We start from the raw sequence: 23888 nt of genomic DNA, 5'->3' as shown, positions 1-23888 counted from the left end.
TTACTGTCAGAAGAGTCTTGAGAGAGAGTAACAAGTAGAAATGACTGAAAGAATCAAATGTAAAATGGGTTTTTAAAAAATTAACTGGACTAAAAGAATGTTTTTTTTTTTTCCAAATAGCAAAAAAAAAGAAAAGGTGAAAATCAGAAAAGTAGCTGAGATAAATAACAACTGTGTACAGTGGACATTTACCTACTCATCTTTCTAAAGCTATCAAAGTCATCAGCAAATCATTCTTTTTTTTTTTATTTATACTCTTATAAAAAGATGCATCTTGTTTTCTCCACAAGAACTAGCAAAATCTTATTGGTTCTAGACAAAAGAATTTCCTAGGTCTATAAACATGGCCTCTGAGACATTTCCTTACCATCAGAAAACCATAGATTAACTAGAGGCCATCAAATCTAACACCATCCCAGTTACTGAAGAGAAAAGTGAGGACATCACTGATGTCCAAATCCTCTCGTTTGACAAATGAGGGAACTGAGGCCCAGGGAAAGATCAAAGGTCACAATTCCAGAGCATCACTGGCTCCCTAACGGCGGTTGTGAGCCTCAGTTCCCTTTCAACCAGACATTTTCTCACCATCAGAGAGCATCATGCTTTCTATCACAGAAGCACACACTCATTCCATCCCCCAATCTAACAGAAACCTGCTTTGTCTGCATGTGCAACAATTATGTTTGAGGTTAACTGCCTTTGCACGGGCAATGCTGGTAGCTTAAAGGATAGTGTTGTGTCTGGAGTCGGGAAGACCTAAATTCAAATCCAGCATCAGATACATCCTAGCCATGCGATCCTGGGCACTGAGAAGGAAATGGCAAACCACTGCAGAACCTTTCAAGAAAACTCTATGGACAAGTGTGGTCCCAGAGAATCAGATGTGACTGATAAAGTGCATGAGCATGCAGAATAAGCACTCACTAGAATACTTAATGCCAGTAAAAAGGTATGAAAAAAAGTTACTACAGAGAGACTGTCCATTGAATTGAGATGTAATACTTTCAATCACTCTGTTTCAAGTTTAATTTTGAAATTACATGGGCCAATTATCTCAAATGGAAACACTGCAATCTTTATTTCGACCTGTTGGTCTTCTATTTTGTAAGCACAGGGATGTGTGAGGAAATAAATTTATAAACAAAATCCTAAAAACATGGAGTTAGAGAAGCCAAGTAGTTTGGGTTGGACTATACATCACAGCAGGAATTCTATAGGAATAAATCAAGCCACAAGTAAGTTTAAGTTAAGAAGATTGTATTTACCATGAAAATGAAATAAAAGGTAGGCACTTCTGTTCAATGATTGGAACAGTCCCATTAAGCAGGTTTGAGATTTGTACATAAAACTTAATACATAAAAAGTTTCCATCATTTCTTAAGTTCTAAAAATGGGCCTTTCTTCTAACAGCTTTTTTATCAAGGTTGCTGTTTCTTAGTCCCAAAGCTTTCATTTCATGTCAGCTTTTTGAGATGCCAAGTCAGAAAGGACCATTAGAGATTATCTAGGTGGAATTCTCCAATCATTTTCAGGTCTTCTTTATGTAACTTAGAAGTTCTTCCTTGTCCATCTGGTAGCCACTCTTCTTCCACTGTTCCCGTAATTGTTGTAATATCAAACCAATTTCTTTTCCTGAAGAAACACCTACTTTTCTCACATCATGGCCGCTGACAGGAAACGGAGGGATAGACCACTGTTGCATTTCCTTAAGAAGGTCCACCTCTCCTTGGTATTTGAGTAGTTCACAAATTCGAGAAAGTATATCAGATTCCCTAGACTAAATCCAAAACAAAGAAAGTTTAGATGGAGTAAAATGAGGACAGTTTACTAAGAATCAAATAATTTCAGCATTGGAATAATCCAACTTCCCCATCCTATTTACAGATGAAAAAATCCAGGAACAGGTTAGATGATAATTCTTAAGGTCATAATTTTGATAATGGCTGTAGAGGGAAGGCTGAAATTAGAATCATTTGTCAGCCAAGCATTTTTTTCCTATCACACCACAAATGTGTGCTTGATGTGAGAACCTTCTAATATGACACTTAAGAGGGAAACGGGAGTATGGGCAAAAATACTGGATTTGGTCTCAGAACCCGGGCTTGATTCCTGCCTCTGTCACTGACACCACCAGGAGCCTTCCCCTTTCTGAGACCTTGATTTCCTTATTGATGAAAGGAAGAGACCATATTAGATACTTGTCAAGGCACCTTTCAGCTCTAAATCTGTGATGTTAAGACTGCTGGACTCACTGTCCCATTTTTGAATGGGTCTTTCTGCAGTCACAGATTGTGGAAGATGGATCAGAGCAGAGCTATCTAATTCACTCTCTCCAGCTCCATGAACTCCAATCATTTGCGATGGGTCTCACAGTTGAATGGTGGAGGCAGAATTTAACCTTTAGTTCAATGCTCTCTTCACAAACTCCATTTCTAGGGTTTTACTATGAGCTGTTTTATCACTACATTGATAAATTGATTCTAAAGTAAATATAGCTAATAGTGTAAAGAAAACCCCCAACTTTAATCTGAGTTGCTTTTTAGAAAACACTAAAAGGCAAGAACACTTGGATTTCAAGAAGAGTTATCACTCTCACAAGGCAACTGACCACACCACATTCAGGTACTTACATCTAAAACAAAATCTTGATATGGTTTCAATGGTTCTGAACTATCAGCAGCTTTAATTAAATCTTTCCTATATTTCACTATAAACAAGCCAAGATTTTTTTCTTCTTTTGCAATCTTCAACCTCAAATCAAGGTTTTTAACATCATCTTGTACTTTAAATAATGAGGCCAAAAGAGTCATTGGCTTTGGAGAAAGAGTTTCAACATTTTTGCTGATTTTGTTAAATTCCTCTAAACTCGCAACAGCAGGTAAACCTGTAGGAGAGAAAAGTTATTTCTGTATTTTAAAATGCATTGATTAAATGAACAAAAACACTTACTTTCTTGTCAAAGTAATAAACTAAAAAAAAAAAAAAGATGCAAAAGATAAAATAATTTACTTTATAGAAATGCTGGTATGGGTTTCTGACAATAGCACCAAGGGGGGAAAAAAAAAGTTAGGGGATACAGCCCAAATATTCCAATTTTACGTAAAAATTCACAATGCCTTGGAGACAGAATTACAGAAAAATTCAAGAAATTGCAAAGCTTTTTTAATTACACCAAAGTACTCCCAAAAACAAAAGCCCATTCCTGTCAATGTTATTTTGAGATCAGAAACTATAACCACTGAAGATTTGAGTTTCCAATGGGCAATGAAGAAGCCCATTAGGCTGTGAACAGGCTGCAATGTGGGCCAGATGAGGTTGTTACCAGATTAACAGGATACTTACATGGTGAGGTCAAGAAATTATGGATACCCACAGCCTGATTGCGCACTTATATCCTCAAAAAAATGAGGAGAAAATGAGGAATACTCCATGGACTCTGCTCTTGATTTTATGAGAGAACGTGGACAAGATTTGCAGAGGATGGGAAAGCACGGATGGCATGATCTTTACTGCTAGTGGAAACCTCCAACTGACAAGACCACAGAGCCTAGTGACAACCCACTAGGTTGGTTACCAGTTAATTATCTAAATTGCTTTTTGAAGCATACCTTTTTGTCTATTCCCCAAATTCACTATCTATTGCATAGAAATTATATGACAGGGTTATGTATAACAGCATTATTTGTTCTTATTTTTCAGAAATGCATATTTTTAAAATTCCTATGAATATTACTAAAACTAAGTCTACTAAGATGTGCTTTAAAAAAAAAAAAAAACTTCATTCTATCCATATCCTAATATGTCACTTCAAGCCTGTATCTTTCCAAATCAAAAATTCTAATTTTTAAGTCCGAGATGCTCTCATCTAGAAGTTGCCCATCACTTTCTTGAGGTATATCTTTAAACAAACAGAGTAATGCAGAAAGAAAACAATGCTAGTTTTATGCCAGGGTACCACAAAGTGTTTTATTTACAATAACCTCACTGATGACACTGAACATACTGACTTTCTTACTCCAGAAGGATTTTCAGACACTTTCTAGAAACAACTTATCATGACTTTTATTTCTTAGTTGGCTCAAAATCCATTATATAATCATGTTTATTATCTTTCCTTACTTGAATTACCATATGATCACATAAATATTCACCTGGTACCCTTATTCTTATTTATGTAGCTCCAACAGAGCTTCCTATGGAAGTTTAATTTCCCTCTCAAGAACTTAGCGTCTTCTAGCCTAGATCTAGGGAAAGCATTGGGCTCTCTTCCTGCCTTACATTATAGAAATGTTGGAGACAATTCACATCTATTAAGTACCCAATAGATTTCTAATCCACCATTTCCTGTTTATTTCCCTATTTTGACAAACTTTTCCCCTCCCCCAAATGTTTTCATGATTTTTTCAATAAATATTTTTGGTGTAGAATATTCTCGCAGGCCTATCTGAAAATCTATTTTCAATTATTTCCTTTTATTCAAGTGTTCTTTCTGGAATTTCTGGAGTTTTCTCTTTTTTCTGGAATAATGAATCTTCAGAATCATAGGATTTAGGTTTCACAAGGCCTTAAAAGTTCTAATAATTATTAAAACAGACATTTATACAACTTTAAGATTTGCAAAAGTACCTGACAAACTAAATTATTTCACAATATATGGGATATTGCAGACATTATTCCCACTTTACAGATGAAGAAACAGATTCAAAGGATTATGAATTATTTATACACATAGGTAGAGCAAGTGGCAGAGCTAGGTTATTTATTAAATCTGGGTCTCTTCTAACTTCAAATTCAATACTTTATATTATAGCTCACTGCCTCAAGAGATTAATCAGACATGACTTTTACTTACGATTTTTAAGTTACATTACAAAACATAAAAGCAGTAATCCATACAGTACTCACCAATATAATGAGCCACATCAAGATCATACATAAGATGAACCAAATGATTTGCATGGTTACCCACAAGAATTTTTTTCAGTTCTACCCAAATTCGTTCTCCCGAAATTCCAGCCAAGCCTTTTGCATTTTTTTTAATTGCTTCCAAAGTCTTCGAGTCATGGGTACCAGGTCTATCTGCTATTCTTCCATAAAACCTTCAAAAAAAAGTTCTCACATGTAGTAAAGATTAACCACAAATCACATTCATAACAAATTTTATTTTAATAATGTACTGACACTATGACATTTATGTTTAAGTGGCAAACAAAATCAAGTCTCCATAGGAATAAAACGTTTCTATTCTAATGCATACACTAGAGTTACCTCCTTCTGAAATATATATCGTGTTTAAACTTGACTTTTGCAAAACTGATTTTGTGCGGCCTATTCTCAGAAAAAAAAAAAAGGAGGATCGGGTAAAAATTTGAAATGAGGACTTGGATGGGAGAATTAAATAACCAGCATAGCTTTGTAACTTTGTTTGATGTGCTTAAGATCAGATATGATTGTTTTTAAATACAATACCCAACATAAAATGATTTACTTTTAATTCAATTTTATTTTTAACTCTGAATTCTCTTCCTCCCAAACTTCCTTCCTATGAGAAAGCAAAAAATACAAAATCCATTTAAAACATGTAGATTCAAGCAAAACTAATTGCCATATTAGTATAAAGTATAAAAACACTCCTCAATTGAACTCTTTACCATGATCTCTCACATTTTGGGGTTGGAAGCATGCTTCCTGGGTCCTCTAAAATAGCGACTGTTCATTGTGCAGATCAGAGTTCCAAAATCTTTTAAGTTATTTGATTTTATAATGTTATTAGTGTATAAATTAAATTGTTCTAAGGTTCTGTTCATTTTGTATCAGTTCATCTAAATCTTTCCAGGCTTCTCTTAAACAATTCCCTCTCTATTTTTCTTACAACACTTTTCTTATGATATCAAGTTCATATCAAATTTTGTTCAGCTTTCCCCAATTGATGAGTATCATCTCATTTCCCAATGTTTTTGCTACCACACACACATACACAAAAAAAAGTTACTGTAAACAGTTTTATATCTATGGATCTTGCTTCTCTCTTTGGGATATAGATTTGTATTAATATCACTGGATCAAAGTGTAGCTTTCTGGGCATACATTAAGTACCTCAAATATATTTTATATATTTTATTTATATATATATATATGATTTTTTTTAAATAACTGATTTCATATATTCAAATACATCATTGATTTCTTCCATCAGAATGAATAATCAAGTTATTAGTCACATTTTATGTACAACCTTATTTCTTAAGAATAGATCCAAATGGATAGAAAATTAGGACTCAATATTAAATTGTAAAAAAACTCATTATAAAATATATTTAGAAATATTTTCTCCTAAATCTAACATTTTTAGCCTAAAAGATCTAAGATGGAAAAACAAGAGACTTCAGAAGGAATCAGGTTTGAAAGTGACATGATGAGCTTATTATATACTTAAGAAAAACAATCACTAGTAAAAGAGGCTTGCAGTTTCATGTATATGCTTCTCCTGTTTTACAACACATAGGGAAATACTTGTCTTCTTAGGTGTTTGTTCAATCTTTAAAAAAAAAATCAAATAAAAATATTTAAGGAATTGAACTGCTTAAATGTTTAAAGCTGGGAAGGGATGAATGAGAAGTAAAAGCAGGAGAAAGAGGACTTAAAGGGTTACAAATACTAATGACAATACAAAAAACACAATTTGTTAGGAAAATAAGATATGAGAATATTTTTGGCCAAAAGATTATCTATACCAATGACAAAATTTGAATAAATATGATAGCTAGCAAACCACCATATGTACAAGCCAAATACTAAGAAAATTGTATACCAGCATTATCTATGTAACAGTGGGAGCTTATCAGTACTTTTATTACGTTAAATATTTCTTAACTAAATTTTAATTTGGTTCAGGAGATACTCAGAGTGGGGTGGGCCACATGTTTGCTACTTCTGATACTGATCACTGTTAAGCAACCTTTTCAAACCAGGACCAAACTAAATCTAAATTCAAAACAAATAAAACTCAACTGTTAAATTAAAAAAAAAAAAAAAAGATACAATTTAGTATTATAGCTAGCTGACATATTAAAAAGGAAAGCTTGTGTTAACACTTTATTCAATAAATAAACCTTTGATGAGATTTTTATTGATTTTTTTTGCATATTTCTTTGAAATCTGATTTTGTAACTAGTTAAAATTTAGCCAAATAAATAAATTCAAGATGCTTTCTACAATTTTCAGATGCAAACTGCCTTCTGAAGTGATTCAAATAAATGACACCCTGCTCACACATGTAAATGGGATCAAATACTGAAAGACCAAGCCTAGATTCTGAATAATACTGTAAATGACAGGAAGTTATTTCCAAGTTTGTAAAATTCTTTGCACTGGATTTGAGATTATTTCAAGTTTTGCAGTTCTGCACAGTGTTTGAATGAGGGATATTAAATCTGAATCCCTGCAGCTTGATGTCTTTGCCCCCAGATAGATGATTCCTAAGAACACGTTATTTCTAATTCCAAGCAGCTGACTGAGATGTCAAGCATCCATATCAAATCCAGTTCTTCAATAATACTTCATGTGGATGATCCAAAATTTGAAAAGAACACTGTTTGTTAAAGTCCACAAAGAGAGATTCGGATGCTATTGGCAGCTAAGACAAAAATTCAGTATGTGCTTAACAAATCAAAGAGCTATTTGGATTTTTTCATGATTATAGTTTAGAATATTCAAAATCTTTTAAGTCTCATGTTCCATCCATTTTAACGTTTGTGATGAAGATAGGCAATTCTAACTAAAAATCCAAGCACAGTCTGCCACAGGTTGTCATATATTTGCTTTCTCTTAAAACTTGAGATTTGACTACTTTAAATGACAAAGGATATATTATTATCTCACTTAAATGATCCATAATAAAAGGGATATTTGAATAGATATGGTCTAAAAAGCTCAAGGCATTTGCATTTAACATTTTAAAGGTTGCCAGTTGTCAATACTGGATCCAATTAGTGCAGACACAAAAGAAAGATGTTAGCATTTGATAAACAGCAAACATTAATGTGCAGTAGGATATGACTGTAACAAAAGACAAGAATTAATTGACAATTTGAGCAACTAGATCCATTATCTTTGAATTGGTTCCAAGAATGCTCACAAGTACCTCCAAAAGAACAATTAAAAGTCCAAAGAATGGCAGTTGTAATTGTTAGAAAAGTAAAAAAAAACGATCTCTCGAATTGGTCTGTCATGTTCCCTTTACCCACTTCACTAAGAAATCTAAAGCAGTTTTAAGAACTATTATTTTTAGAGATGTCTTTTGCTCTTATATTATGTTCATCTTCAACAAAAAATAAAGTTCAGCAAAACTAACCAAACATTGGTCAAACCTATCTGATGTAGTATGCAGCATTTGATATTAACAGTTCCACACTCTTGTAAACCACAAGAGATTCACTAAACATTTCTTACTCAGCTTTTTATTTTTAATTAGTTTTACCAGATGTGTATATCCCTAAGGAAATTTAAATACTTTATCTGTGCACAATACTTCCCGAAACATATTATGCCAAAACAAATGACTGCTGAGATATCAAAGTATGGGCTAAAATAAACAAAAATTTGCTCAACTCAAATTTTTTATTTACTCCTTATGGGTCAGGTTCACAATTGTTATGACTGAAGTTTTAGTTTCAACTTATTTTTTGTGGTGTGACCTAAATTTTCTGTAAGAATTTGACACTGATGAACTTCACAGCAATCCATGGCTGATTCTTTACACTGTGTACCCATTAGTGAAAGGTTTTCTCCTTTCTAAAGGCTGTGTAACCCTTTTGGAATAAAACTTCCATCTTTTTTGAGGGCATAATTAATTTCAATATTCAATTTCCACAGCAGCCCTTCCACAGGCAGTTCTGGTGCAGTTCCATTCAGGAATTCCATAGCAAATTTAGCACATTTTGTTCTGCAATGCTGTTCTCCATTTGATTCCAAATCAAATCATCTTTGAGATGAACGAGTAGACTGAGGTTCCAACAATAAGTTAAACAGAGCTGCTAGCATTTGAACCCAAACTCTCCAATTCCAAGTCCAATGGCCTATGTCAATGTTGCCTCTCTATTTGAAGGTATGCACTCATGATGCACAAGAACCTTCAAAACAGCAGTGTTATACAAGACTGTTTACTTGAAATTTTCAGGGCATTTCGCCATTTTTACTGGTAAAGGTAATACCATCACTCAAGAGATTGAACATTTCTCAACCGAACAAAAACAAGTTTTATAATATAAATAAGGGGTTCAAATTAACTGAATCAATCATCAAAGATTTGAAGAGACATCCTTGTTCACTTAATTAGTTCATTTTTTTTTTTAACACAGAAAAATTTCCCCAACTGATCATGCCTTTGAATGAATATTTCCAAGGACATAAAATTCTGCACAGCAGAAAATATCAATCTATTAAAAAAAAATTTAAATCCAATTTCCCTAATTTTCCAACTACTTATCCTAGTCCTGCTATCCAGAACTTCAGAAAAATCAAAATCCTTCTTTCAAAATACCAAAGAAATTCCTTATGCACTTTATCTCTACCTTCTAAGAAATTATGTCAGTTACTTCAAGTTCTTTGCCATACTCCAACTTGATACTGTCTTTTCAAAATGTGGGACCTAGAATTGAACAATCACCCACAGCATTTTTTCTACATATAATATTGAACCCTAAGATTACACCAACCTTTTTAAAAAGCAACTACACGACAGTGCTGATTTATACTGAACCAGCATCCAACCAAAATTTCTCTGTCTTTTCAATATGAACTTCCACCTAGTTACAATTCACCTATTCTACATTTGTCTTGGTCAATGTTTACTTTTGAAGTCAATGCAGAAATTGACAATTATATCTGAATAGCTTCATCTTGTCATATTCACCTCATCATTCTTAAGTATTCAGATTTTTGGGGTTCTTCAGGTTATTAATTACCCCCTTCCTAGCACTTGCAAATAGGATAAGCAAGCCTTCTTTCATCCAAATCACTGACCCAAAAAAAAAAAAAAAAAAAATCAAAATAGAGCACAAAAGCATTGAGCTGTGGCACTTAACTCAAGAGGCCACTCGTGTTTCAACAAAATCTCAATACCCTCTGGCTTTAGTGCCTCATGTATGTGCATCATTCTTTAATCACAGAAGTTAAAACAGTTATAAAGAAAGTTAAGACATCATTTAGTCTAACTTTAATGAAAAATGAAGTAGAAATTCTTAAGTTGGTTGCCCAAAGTCATGAAGGACAGTAAGTCAGTAAGCATTTGAATTTACATCCTGACTGAATCCAGGGCTCTTTCCACTATACCACAATTTCCTAAAGGCTACCGTGTGAGACTATCAATCTCAAGGCCATTCTAGTTTTCACATCATCTTAGTCTAGATTATACCAATCTTTCAAGGCATTTTTCCAATATTGGCCTTCTCTCTATCAACACAAATCATAGCTCTGTCTAACAATATATGGTTATTAAGATATCTGAGCCTTTCAGGTTCACCAGCTTGTGGCCAATCAATCTAATGAGTCTCTGAACTTAACTGAGCAGGTCCTTTGGCAACATCCCATCACCAGGACCCTAATGCTTGAAGTTTTTCAGTTTCATAGTATCCAATAAAACTTACACTCTTCTTGAGAATCCCAGGTTTTCTCCGTGTCATGCTGACAAAATGGCATAAGACTTAAATGAAGAAAACAACTGAACGTCTGTCGAACAAGAAATAAGCTAAATCTAGTATAGTTTGATTTTATTCTAATGATCACTTCCCAAAGTGTTCACTGACCATCCATTCAGTAATGTGCTTTGGATTTTTCCCAAGGACCAACAAACCTCAACAGTTATTGATTAAAACTGCCACAATTTTCCAGGACATTTCTTCCCCACTTTTGAAAATCATGGTTTCTGTCTATCTTCTACTTCCCATGATTACTCAGTGATAGCAGATAAGCAACCACATTTGCAAATTTTCACTGCCACAGTCTTCAAGTTGTCTTCCTTGTGACATCTAACTATTGCTGAAAATATCATATTAAAAACCACCTGAAGCAATCACACAGCCTTGTTCCACTTCGTGGTGACCAGGAAACATAACAAGATCATTTGGCACCCAGAAGTCATCGTGAAATTAAAGCACGATAACGACAAACTTCTTCCTGCCATCAAGTTTTGACAATTTCCCACATGCCCCCACTGTCAGCTACCACAGTGCTGGAATTATTTAACTTGAAAAGGCTACAAGCCAAGCCTGAAATGGAGGAAGAAACGGTGCATGAATTTTTTTGTTCGTAGATGACTGTAGTTAATGCATTCTCTGAAACTAAGGTGCAACAAAGTCTGGATCAATCTGATCCTTGTGCTAATTTTGACCTGTAATTAACACTAAGAAAACCCAGGTTCTCCACCTGCCAGTATCCTATTATCCAGAAGTTAGAGCAAATGAAATTCTGAATGCTGTGGATAAATTAATTTATCTTTGCAGAACACTTGGCAGATGGATGATGAGGTTGATACATATATTGCCAGGGCTAGTTCAGTATTTGTGTGGAAGAGAAGAGATATTGGACTGCCTATCTGGTCTACAGAGCCACCTTACTGACCCTTATTGTTGTATGCCTGTGAAACTTGGACACCATAACAGTGCCATGCCAGAAAAGTCACCTGTTTCCCTTTGAATTATCCTAGGAAGATTCTGAAGGTCACCTGGCAAGATAAAGTATGGGACATCAAGGTCTCTTCTTGAACTAAATTTCCAAGCATTCAACCTCTACTTTAGAGAGTGCAACTCCAAAGGGTTGGCCACACTGTTCAAATCCCAAAAGTACATGTAACTTAAAGAGACTATTTTATGGAGAACTCATACAAGGCAACTGCTCATATGCTCTCTGAAGGACTCTGAAATCACCTGTGTGACATAGGAGACCCTGGTACAGGTGTGCCTGCACCAAAGAAGGCACTGTCCTCTAAAGTGAAGCAGAACTGTAGCAGCTCAAAAGAAACATGAGATGCACAAAGGTAGAGCATCTACTTTCCAAATGTTCGGGTGGACTACTTGTGCCTGACCTGTGGCAGAGCAGTCCAAGCTCATTCTGGTCTGATCACCAACAGTGAGACACACAGTCCTCTGGCTCCAAACACAGGGATGTTATTTTGGTCCTCTTCAAGAATGAAGGACAACAAAACCAACCAATTTAGTAGAGAGATATAACAAACATTTCTAGAAGATTGTTGAGATAATAATTTGATTGAATATACAACTAGTTAATACATTTATTTTACCTGAAATATCTCAAAATTCGAAGATAATCCTCTTGAATTCTCTCGTTAGGGTTTCCAACAAATCTAACTTTCTTATTTTTCAAATCTTCATAGCCATTAAAGTAGTCATAAAGGGTACCATCAAAACCTATTGTGATAAGAGATTTTTCTTAGGACTCTTAACATGATATCATAATATTAAATTATTTACATCATAAAATTATATAAATTCAAAGTAGTCATGATTTGGAGACTTTCTATTCAGAAACAAACCATTAGTATAACACCATTCACCACATGCCATAGAAAGAATAGGGTGAACATTACTTCTTATGTGATGCTATGGTAAATCACTCTAATTAAATGAAGTCTAATTAAATTGTTTAAGATATTTCAAGTTTAAGTTGTTTAATGTATTTTTTAAAATATATTTTATTTTCTCAACTGCACAAAGACAATTTTTAACAGTCTTCCCCCCAAAAAATTGAGGTCCAAATACTATCTTTCCCTTCCCCCCAAAACAGTAAGCAATCTGATATAGGTTATACATGTACAATTATGTAAAACATTTAATGAATGTTTTAAGCTGTTTAGTGTAAGTGTTCAGTGTATTCCAAGATAATCTACTAAGTTTGAGTACAGCTCCAATTCCTACCAAACCCTATGCATGATGGTTATTAAGGAATCATTCAATATAAGTAATGACTATGATAGGGTCTAACTTTAAAGGGCAAAGATGGAAGTAATGAGGAAAATGAATCTCTTTCTTAAATAGACAAACATGCCCAAACTAAAAGCTAGTTTTTAATAAAAGCTTGAATATCAAGAAACTCAAAATAGACTTCCTCAAATCTAGTCAAAAAAGTACAAATGATTAATGAGAAATATACATAATTATGGTTAAGTGTAGTTCCTTAAATCCGTATTTCTACTTCTTAAAATGAAGTAATTATTAATACTAGTACCCATAGTATTGGGTAATGAGGTCTTAGTAAGAGACATTGCCCACCTGAAGGCAGTTTACTAAAATCCAGAAAAGTAGCTAGGGAAAAATAAAATTATTTTAATACAATCTTTGTTACTTCCTAGGCATATGATATCAAGTCACTCAAATTCAACTGAGCCTTAATTTCTCCATGTATAAAAAGGAGATCATTTGTTTTTCATTTCTGAAGAATGTCCTGACTGCTAGTAAGAAAAGGGGCCTCTTAGGAGATACTGACTTTTATTCTTTTCTTTAGTGACTTAGAATCCCTGGTCTTCTCTGAGATGATTTCGCCTCTCTTATTATTCTTATTTGGACTTAGAGGTCTTCTGGGAGAATGTCTGTATTTATTAGGAAGCATTCTCTCTTGTAACATGCTATAAAATTAGCTGACAACATAAAAACAAAAGACAAATTTCTCTTCTGTAAATTCTGATTTATACTTTGATTCTCGCCAGATTCTTGTAAATAAAGTGCTTTAGATCAAAGTGCTCAAGGTGGTAAGGAATGACAAGGACACTGTGAGCTGTAAAAGGACAATGAGGCAAAGTTCCATTTGTCCCTTCCTACTACTTGCAAAACTATGTATCAGTAATCTAGAGTTTATGGACTTCAGTTTTGTCTTTCAAATGGACTGAATTAAATCTATGTTTCTTTCTTGCTCTAAATATCTTATTATAAAATAACTGTCAGAACCACAATCCTGTGTGCCTTAAAATGAAAAAGGGATAATTCAGTACCACTAGCCAAAATGAAAGAGGGACAATTTAAGAACAGCAGCACCACGAGCCACTGTGTTACTTTATTTACTCCACAAAGCTCATTTTCCTAAAGTAAATCTTAGGACAAAAGAGTTAGATCTACCTTTAGACAAAGTTAAAGGCACACCTAAACTTTAAAATAAAATTTTAAAATGTTATTCAAAGTGTCCACTAAGCTAGACATCTACACATTAAGTTTCTATCTTTACCGCTTGTACCTAAGATGAAACTTAAGCTTCTCAGTGACTTTTTCTATATGTATTTCTTTACTTGGAAAAAGTTACAACAAAATAAGAGACTCTTTCCTTGAGGCATAATGACCAAAGAGCCTTCTGAGTGATTAAGACTTAGCTTCAGGCCCTAACTTTCTGATATTTATACTGGCCTAATAACCTTGGTATTTGAAAACATAGGGGAAGGAGGAGTGCTAACAAATTACTTTTATGATACACATAGGGTGCTGATACCTAAATCAAGAAGGACCAAAATAAACAAAAAAAAATTATATACCAATTTCCCTAATAAATATTGATGCAAATATCTTGAATAAAATATTAGCAAAAAGACAAAAGTATCTTATCACTAGGATAATACATTATGACCAAGGAGGATTTATACAAGGAATGCAAGTTTGGTTCAATGTCATGAAAACTATTGACTATGTCAATAACCAACCTAACAGATATATGATTATATCAATAGATGCAGAAAAAGCATTTGACAAAATACGTCTATCTACACTAGAATAAATGGAGTTTTCCTTAAAATAATTAAGTAGTATCTACATAAAACCATTAGCAAGCATTTTATATAATGGGGATAAATTATAAGCATTTTCAATAAGATCAGAGTTGCCCACTGTCACCACTACTATTCAATGTGATAGTAGAAATGTTAGTTTTAGTAGTAAAAAGAAAAAGAAATTGAAGGAATTAAGAATGTAATGAGAAAATAAAATTATCACTCTCTGCAGATGATTTGATGGTATACTCACAAAATCCTAGAAAACTAATCAAAGAACTACTAGAAACAACTAACAACTTTAGCAAAGTTGTAGGATATAAAATAAACTTAAATAAATCATTGCCATCTCTATGTTACCAAGTCCAGCAGCAAGAGATAGAAAGGGACATCCCATTTAAAGTAACTACACTGTCAATAACAAGTTATTATAAAATAAAATTAAAATTAAAGATAAAAAAAATAAAAGATAAAGTAACTGCAGATAAAATAAAATATTTGGAGTCTACCTGCCAAGACAAAGCCAAGAATTATATGAACACAATGACAAAATACTTTTCACACAAATAAAGTTAGCTCTAAACAACTGAACAGAATATCAAATGCTTACAGGTAGGCCAAGCTAATATAATAAATATGATAACTGTACCTAAATTAATTTACTTATTCAGTGCTATACCAATCAAACTTCAAAAAATTTCTTTATAAAGCTAGAAAATATAATAACAAAATTCATTTGGAAGAACAAAAGATCAAGAATTTCAAGAGTATTAATGGAAAAAAAATGCAAAGGAAGGTGGCCTAGCTGTACCACACTTAAAACTGTTTTATAAAGCAGAGAACATCAGAAGCACTTGATGCAGGCTAAAAAGCCGAACAGTAGATTAGTGAAATAGCTCAGGTTCACAAAATACAAAAAATACAAAAATGTAGTAATTTAGTGTTTGACAAACCCAAAGACTCCAGATTCTGGAATAAGAACTCGTGATTTGACAAAAATTGTTAGGAAAACTGAAAAATAATATGACAGAAACTAGGCATTGACCCACACTCCATTCCAAGATAAAGTCGAGATGGATTCATGACTTAGACATAAAGGGTAATTAATACTATAAGGAAATTAGGAGAACAAGGGATGGTCGACTCTCAGATCTGTGGAGGAGATAATTTTTGACCAAAGAAAAACTAGAGAACAACATGAAATGAAAAGTGGATAATTTTGACGATAATAAAAGTTTCTGTACAAACAAAACCAATGCAGTCACGATTAGAAGGGAAGCAGAAAACTAGGAGTAGGTGTCTGTGTATATGTTTGTGGGGGGGAATTTACATCCAATGTTTCTAATAAAAGCATCATTTTCAGATGAAGAAATTAAACCCATTTCTAGTCATATGAAAAAATACTCTAAATCACTATAGAAAAAGGCAAAGTAAGATAACTCTGAAGTGCCATTTAACACCTCTCAGACCGGCTAAGATAACAGGAAAAGATGATAAATGTTGGAGGGAATGTGGAAAAACTGGAGTATCAATACATTGTTGGTGGCGTTATGAACTATTCCAATTATTCTGGAAAGCAATTTGGAACTATGCCCAAAGGACTATCAAACTGTGCATACCCTTTGATCCAGAAGTATCTCTAGTGGGCCTGTATCCCAAAGAGATCATAAAAAAAGGGAAAATAGCAGCCCTTTTTGTGGTGGCAAAGAACTGGAAACTGAATGGATGCCTATCAGCTGGAGAATGGCTGAAGAGAAGTTATCGTATATGAATGTGACTGTAAGAAATGATCAGCAGGATGATTTCAGAGACCTGGAGAGACTTAATGAAACTGATGCTAAGTGAAGTAAGTACAACTGAGAAAACATCATACACAGCAACAAGATTATGTGATGATCAATTGTGATAAATTTGGCTGTTTTCAACAATGTAGTGATTCAAGGTAATTTCAAAACACTTGTGATGGGAAGAGCCATCTTTATCCAAAGAGAGTATCATGTATACTGAATGTGCATAGTATTTTCGCCTTATTGTTTACGTGTTTTTTTTCTCTTTTGATCTGATTTTTCATACATAACATGATAAATGTGAAAATGTTTAGAAGAATTGCACATGTTTAATTTATATGGGATTAAATGCTGTCTAGGAGAGGGAGAAAGAAAATCTGCAACACAAATTTTGCAAGGATGAATGATGAAAACTATCTTTGCATGTATTTTGAAAAATAAAAGTTATCATTATTAACAATAACCTTGGGCAATCCACTTAACTTCTCATCGCCCCCAGGCAACTCTGTAAATCTGGAAATTATAGAAACAATGCTGAAACATTTGAATAAAGAGAGCTTCCTAGACCATCTAAGGGGGAGACCTCCATTTAGGAAACTCTAGCAGCATTACCAATAGCTACTGACTAATAACTACTGATTAATGCTACCCTAGAAGTCCAGACTACAGGTTTTCTTACAGTGATTCTTGGGTATTCTGTCTCCACTTATCTATATCCATTCCACCTCACCTGGCAGACTGCAAGCTCCCAGAGAGCAGACCTATTTGAAATTCTGTTGTCACTGCCTAACTGTGAGTCTCCTGCATTACCTAAAAACATTGAGTTGATGGTGAGATCTCTGCGCTCGGCATCTTTCTGCCAGTCAGTTGTGAATTCCACTTCTGCATGCCTTCCATCTGTAATGATATCAATCCTTAGTGTCGTGATCTCAAAATTTTCTTCATGAAGCTGCAACAAATATAAATACAAATAGGAAGCTAAATGTAAAAATATAAAACAAAACAGCTTTTAAATGAAGCAATGACTTTGCTCATACAGCCTTATTACACTTTCTCTCTAACCTTCTTAGCACACACGCCTCACCACAGCCCTCCATTGGCTGTCTCCATGCCTCTGACTAGTTCTCCCCAGGGCTGGAGGCCCTTCCTCTTTATCTCCTTCAAAGCTCAACTCAACCATCACCTTTGGAAAGGTTTCCTCATCTCCCCATCTCCCTGACTATTATTTCTTCCCTCTTCAAATAACTGTTCAATCAGATCAGACTTTTTGTAACCCTGTGGCCCATAGCAGGCCAATACTGTCCATGGGATTTTCCTGGAAGATTTAAGAGTGGTTTGCCATAAATGTCTGAAGCTGGATTAAAATTCAGATCTTTCGGCAGCATAACATATCCACTCTTTCTGTTAATGTTTGCTTGCACTTTTGTTTTTTTCTTCTCAGATTATTTTTACCTTCTTTCTAAATCTGATCTTTCCTGTTCAACAAGCTAACTGTATAACTATGTATGTATGTATATATATATATAGATATATAGTATTTAACATATACTTTAACATACTTAACATGTATGGGACTATCTGCCATCTAGGGGATGGGGGGAAGGAGGGGAAAAGTTGGAACAGAAGGTTTTGCAAGGGTCAATGTTGAAAAATTACCCTTGCATATGTTTTGTATATAAAAAGCTATAATAAAAAATATATTTTAGGCCCAGTGCTCTATCTACTATGTCACCTAGCTGCCTCAAATGCCTTTTATTTTATATGATGTATGTACACACATATGTATGTGTGTATCTCAACTATGTGCATGTCTTCTGATAGGATGCAAACTGCAGGAGAGCAGGGACTATTTACATTTTTGCTTAGGTATCCCTGGTACTTACTAGGCTCTTTCAAAAAATACTTGTTGAGGGGGGGAAGGGGCAGCTAAATAGCCCAGTCAATAGAGCCCTGGAATCAGGAGGATCTGAGTTCAAATATGATCTCAGACACTTACCATTCACTAGTGTGACTCTGGGGAAGTCACTTAACCCAAATTGCTTCCCTGAATAAACACCTGTTGGCTAGGAGGTCTACAAGTCCTGAAAATCTGACACAGGCCTATTTGCTACATAAACTCTCTGGTAGAGATTACACATTTTAAAACACAAAACTAATGCCACAAACATTAATGCTGCCAATTCAATAATTTGTTAACTATTGTGATATCAACAATGAACCTGACAAAAGTGGGTTTATAAAAGACTGGAAATCACACGATTCCTCACCCATGAGGCTTTCATCTAATTACTACCTACTTCTTCCCCTTGGGACTCACCAAGCAGGTTTTACACCTTCTTAGGCCTGTCACTATAATGCAAAGGCAATCCATGCCATCTTCTCATTTATCTTATTCCATTCAAATTTATTAAGTATCAAAGACCCTGGGACAATCTGGATCACATAAATCTTCCTCCACCCAAGTGTTTACAAATTGGTAGAGTATTTTAAAGTCTAATCAAGCCCAACTTCAAGATGGACATTCATTTCCTAAATGCTCATGCACTGGAAGCACTGTTTCAATCTTGTAGAATCTTTTCTGAAATCTTTACAGTTGAAAAAATTTATCACCAGGTGCTCATTCAACTTACTAGTGAAGTGCCTTGATTAGTTCTCTGATGATAGATATTGCCAGGTTTGTACTTAAAGCCTTTCTACCTTGATAAGAGCTCTTCACATCAAAATAAGATACCAGAGTGGGACTTAAGTAGGGGAGTTTGTGCAGAACTGAACACAAAATCCCAGTTCTAAGCAATGAAAAAAAAATAAATAAATTCTCATCCTACCTCTAAATGGACATTCAATATAGCCAAAAATTTTCCAATGATGACAGTCTGTTAGGATTTTTCCCCCCTCTAATTTCCATACAAATATGTCCAAATATCAAAAGCTGGTTCCCTGAAAACACCATAAATGAAAAATTGGTACAAATTAGTTCTCATAGTAATATTACAAATGTGCAATATAATCCCAGGTTGAGGAAGGAAAGACTGAAGACATGAGACTCAATTAAAAAAAAGCTTGTTCAATTGAACTGAAGCTGGGGGAAACCAAAGCCCAACTCAACTGAGGCTAAGTTGGTCTAAACCAGCAATAGTCAAAATGTGGTATGGAGAATTCTGAGGGTCTCTGAAACACTTTCAAAGGATCTACAAATTCAATATTTGTTTTAACTTCTAATATGGGTCAATATCTATAAATATATCCCACTTAAAAACTCTGGACAGTTGATCAATAATTTTAATAATATCAAGCTGCTGGGAACAAAAGTTTGAGAACCACTGGTCTAAACAAATAATAGATAGCATCATGCTGCGGTTCTAACACTTAAAGACAAAAGGTGGATAATACTGTTAAATACTATCAGTCAGAGCAATTAGGGTAGGGGAGCAGAGGAATGGGAAAGGGCAGTATTTCTGTTACAAAGATTTTCCCGTTTTGAAAACAAACTAGCCATTTTATCAATCATAAAAAACTAGCCAAATCTTCACTTACTCTGGCGGTAATAGTTCCATGTTTTTCTCCTTTGTTATTGATAAGACGAATTCCAGCAGCCTGGAACATCTCTTTCATTTGAGCTGGAGTAGCAGTGGTAGCAAAGTCCACATCTTGTGGTTTTGTTCCATTTAATAAATCTCGAACGGCTCCTCCTGCTATTCTTAATTCATACTTTTCTTTACTGAATAACTCTAGAATGGAAACATAAGAAACTTATTTGTTTTCCTTATAAATAAGAGTTTTGTGACAGCCTTCTATTATGGTAAAACCTTATAATGAAATTATGGAAGAAAATAATTTAAAAATAAAGTCTAAATTCTCAAATACACCTTGATAAGAATGACACTCTATTAGCAAGAAAGGTACCAGGAAACAGCAGAGATAAAACCCAATTATATTCTCAATCAAATAGGTTAATTTTTATTCTTTTTTTTTTAACTAAAAAAAAAAAATAACTCTAATGTAAACTTTTTTTTTTTGGACAAGGACACATTTTCATAAATAGGTGGTAAAGGGCCATTATTATATCTAAGTTTTCTCTTTTAAATATCAATATATGGCTATTGAGTTATCCCTCCATAAATATAATTTATAGAATTCAAGAATAAAGGAAAAGCATTCAGAAAAATGTTCACTGACATTTTTAAGTCTAGGGGGAAATTTTTTTTGTAACTTTTCATAGCTTCTTGCAGGATAAATATTGAGGCAGCCATGGGTCCGACTGAATCTCACCAGCTGGCAGGATTCCAACCCTAAGAAAGCTGGCTTCACAGCCAATAAATCACCTATAGTTCAGTATGAACCATGTTAAGTTTTTCCTTTATCATTGCAAATGACTAAGAATTGGCTAGGATACTAGAGATCTGCATGAAACTCCACCTTCCTTAATTCAAAGGAACCAAACTTAAAAAGGAAAATCCTAATCTCTTTACCTGTCAGGTTCTTCAATCCTTCTGTAAAAAGGGACTGAAAATCTGGTGATTCCACTTTCATTGTGAATAGAAACTTCTTCAAAAGGAAGACTCTACTCCGATGGCAGGATAGTAGGTTTCTATGGCCCAAGAACAGACTTCTCAGCATCTAGAGCAAAGAATACCAAAATACATGATAACAAATACATGACAAGTTAGATTCACAGAGTTTTTATATAGATGTACACAACTACTGAATTCTTTAACTAAGAAGGGAAATGGAGGAAAGAACTTCATTATCTTTGCCAAGAATATTCCAAATGGAGTCACAAAGAACTAAACACAACTGAAATATGAGTGAACAGACTGGGGGCAATAATAACTTTAAAACAAAAACGTTTTCTTTCCTAGGCTTCACATTCTCACTAATGTCCACTTTTACACTTTACTACACTTTTCGCTAAGTTAATTCACAAGTTTTGAGCGCAATATCCCTAAAAGCTACATTGACAAAATAAAGGGGACGACTAGGCTAAGGAAAATCCCCCAGAACGGATGCATCTAATGGAACATCAGCTTTGGAAGATTTGCAAAGCGCTTCACAAATAACCTCACAACCTTCCTGAAAGAGAGGTGCCCACTTTACGGAAGAGGAAATCGAGGTAGGCAGCGATTGGGTGACTTGGCCAGGTTAAGCATCCTTCTCCAGGACCAGCACCCTACCGTAGCCAGCATGGGTCAAACTCCGGAGCCGGAACGGGTGCGCATGCGCAGCAAGTCAAGTTCAGCTACCGCTCGTCCTTGCGTGCCCTAAGGTTTAGAGTCTTTTCAGAAATCACTTCCTTGCTTTCCCCTCCTGACCCTCTGTTACCCTGCAAGAACCACGTTCTCCGACCTGGCCAATTGCTGCTCTCCCTCGCGATGAGGATGCGACGGTAATGGCCGGTCCCTAGGACCATCGGGCTTCCTCCACTCCTCCTGGGCCGCCAGCTTTCCCGAGCAGTTTTCACCGAGGTGCTTGGGGCCCGGCGTGAGGAAGCGCCAGAAGCCGGGGCCGGAGCCGGAGCCACCCGGGACTACGCGACCTCGGCACGTGCGCCGCCGCAGCTTACCTGGACAGCAGCAACCAAGCTCCGTCGCGGCTCGCGGACACACTCACTTCCGGGAGCGCGGACGCTGACGCCTGCGGAAATAGCGGCGACGTCGTCGTCCTTGACAACAGGCGTGGCGGCCCCACGTGGTGAGGCAATCCCAGAACTTGGCGCGCGCCGATCTCTGGGAACGTGGTCTTTAAGGAAGGTTGTGCGTGGAGTGGCGGATCCAGCGCTGTTGATGGGATTAGGAAACCCGGATTCAAATCCAGCCTCAGGCCCTTCCTAGCCGCGGGACCCTGGGCGGGACACTAAAACTATATTTGCCTGTTTCCTCAGTTGTAAAATGGGAAGAATATAATAGCATCCATCTCCCAGAGTTGTCAAGATCAAATGAAAACCTATTTATAAAGGATTTTGCAAATCTTCAAAAACTATAAAAATGCTAGCTATCGGTTAATAATCACGCCAACACAATTACTATTATTATTAATTACCCCACTATGAGGAGGGAACAAATTGGGAAAGACTTGGACCAGCTGACCTCTAAACGCCGTTACTCGGGAAACATTAAGCACCTGTGTGTCCCAAATTCGAGCTTCTCTTTTCTCCTTTTTAGCTCCCCCTTTTGGTATTGTGTGTTAACTAATCTTCCCTGTTAATTGTGAGCTCTGAGAGCAGAGGTTGTCTTTCTGCTTGGATTCATATTCCCAATGCTTAGTGTAATTCTGGGCACTTAAGTACTTAATATGTTTGTTGACTTGACCAAGGATATAATTTGAGATTAAAGAAAAAAACATATACACGGATAAATACAGGATATATCTTAAATATAAGAGAGAATATAAGCTTAAATATAGTTACTTAGTTTCTGTGTTTAAATTGGTATATTTGTTCAACTAATCATTCCTCTTGCCAAATTTCTCCTCTTCCCCCCAATAAAATAAATTAATGGAAAAACGGTGCTAATGGAAAGGTGTAATGATAGATATAACAAACTCCTATTTAAATAATAGCCTAGCTCAGAAAGTCTCCATCTTAATTTTGGAGGTATTTTTTTTTAAATAACTTTTTATTGATAGAACCCATGCCAGGGCAATTTTTTTACAGCATTATCCCTTGCACTCACATCTGTTCCGATTTTTCCCCTCCCTCCCTCCACCCCCTCCCCCAGATGGCAAGCAGTCCTTTACATGTTGAATAGGTTACAGTATATCCTAGATACAATATATATATATATATATGCAGAACGGAACAGTTTTATTGTTGTTCAGAAGATATAAATAACCTGGGAAGAAAAACAGAAATGCAAGCAATTTATATTCATTTCCCAGTGTTCTTTCTTTGGGTGTAGCTGCTTCTGCCCATCTTTGATCAATTGAAACTGAATTAGCTCTCTTTATCGAAGAGATCCACTTCCATCAGAATACATCCTCATACAGTATCGTTGTTGAGGTATATAATGATCTCCTGGTTCTGCTCATTTCACTCAGCATCAGTTCATATAAGTCTCGCCAGTCCTCTCTGTATTCATCCTGCTGGTCATTTCTTACAGAACAATAATATTCCATAATATTCATATACCGTAATTTACTCAGACTTTCTCCAGTTGATGGGCATCCATTCATTTTCCAGTTTCTGGCCACTACAAACAGGGCTGCCACAAACATTTTGGCACATACAGGTCCCTTTCCTTTCTTTAGTATCTCTTTGGGGTATAAGCCCAGTAGAAACACTGCTGGATCAAAGGGTATGCACAGTTTGATAACTTTTTGAGCATAGTTTTTTGGAGGTATTT

General features: G+C 35.3%; 1 protein-coding gene across 3 annotated transcripts; it reads right to left on the bottom strand.

Annotated features, from left to right (window-relative positions):
* Nucleotides 1-1240: 1240 nt before the first annotated feature.
* On the bottom strand, nt 1241-22196 carry TRNT1 (tRNA nucleotidyl transferase 1). 3 transcript variants are annotated; one of them, XM_051981105.1, is made up of 9 exons: nt 21895-22160; nt 21723-21809; nt 21021-21168; nt 20086-20279; nt 17362-17500; nt 12299-12425; nt 4906-5099; nt 2631-2884; nt 1241-1777 (listed from the first exon to the last, which is right to left on the bottom strand). In XM_051981105.1, exons 2-9 carry the CDS (start codon nt 21732-21734, stop codon nt 1529-1531), a joined length of 1317 nt encoding a protein of 438 aa, XP_051837065.1. In that variant the 5' UTR covers nt 21735-21809; nt 21895-22160; the 3' UTR covers nt 1241-1528. The 3 variants fall into 3 exon arrangements, with proteins under 3 accessions (XP_051837065.1, XP_051837083.1, XP_051837074.1); XM_051981123.1 differs by lacking the exon at nt 21723-21809 and having other exon boundaries at nt 22112-22196; XM_051981114.1 differs by lacking the exon at nt 21723-21809.
* Between the last annotated feature and the right edge of the window lie 1692 nt (nt 22197-23888).

Source organism: Antechinus flavipes, chromosome 1, assembly GCF_016432865.1.
Source record: "Antechinus flavipes isolate AdamAnt ecotype Samford, QLD, Australia chromosome 1, AdamAnt_v2, whole genome shotgun sequence".
NCBI lineage: Eukaryota > Metazoa > Chordata > Mammalia > Dasyuromorphia > Dasyuridae > Antechinus > Antechinus flavipes.
This window is presented reverse-complemented; position numbering and strand designations above follow the sequence as displayed.

Bases quoted from the DNA above. Each gene is read 5' to 3' on its own strand.
- TRNT1 (XM_051981105.1), bottom strand. The intron at 5,100-12,298 runs GTAAAATAAATG...TTTTTTTTGAAG, and splicing joins CGAATTTTGAGATATTTCAG to GTTTTATGGAAGAATAGCAG. The intron at 2,885-4,905 runs GTGAGTACTGTA...TCTCTCCTACAG, and splicing joins TGATGTGGCTCATTATATTG to GTTTACCTGCTGTTGCGAGT.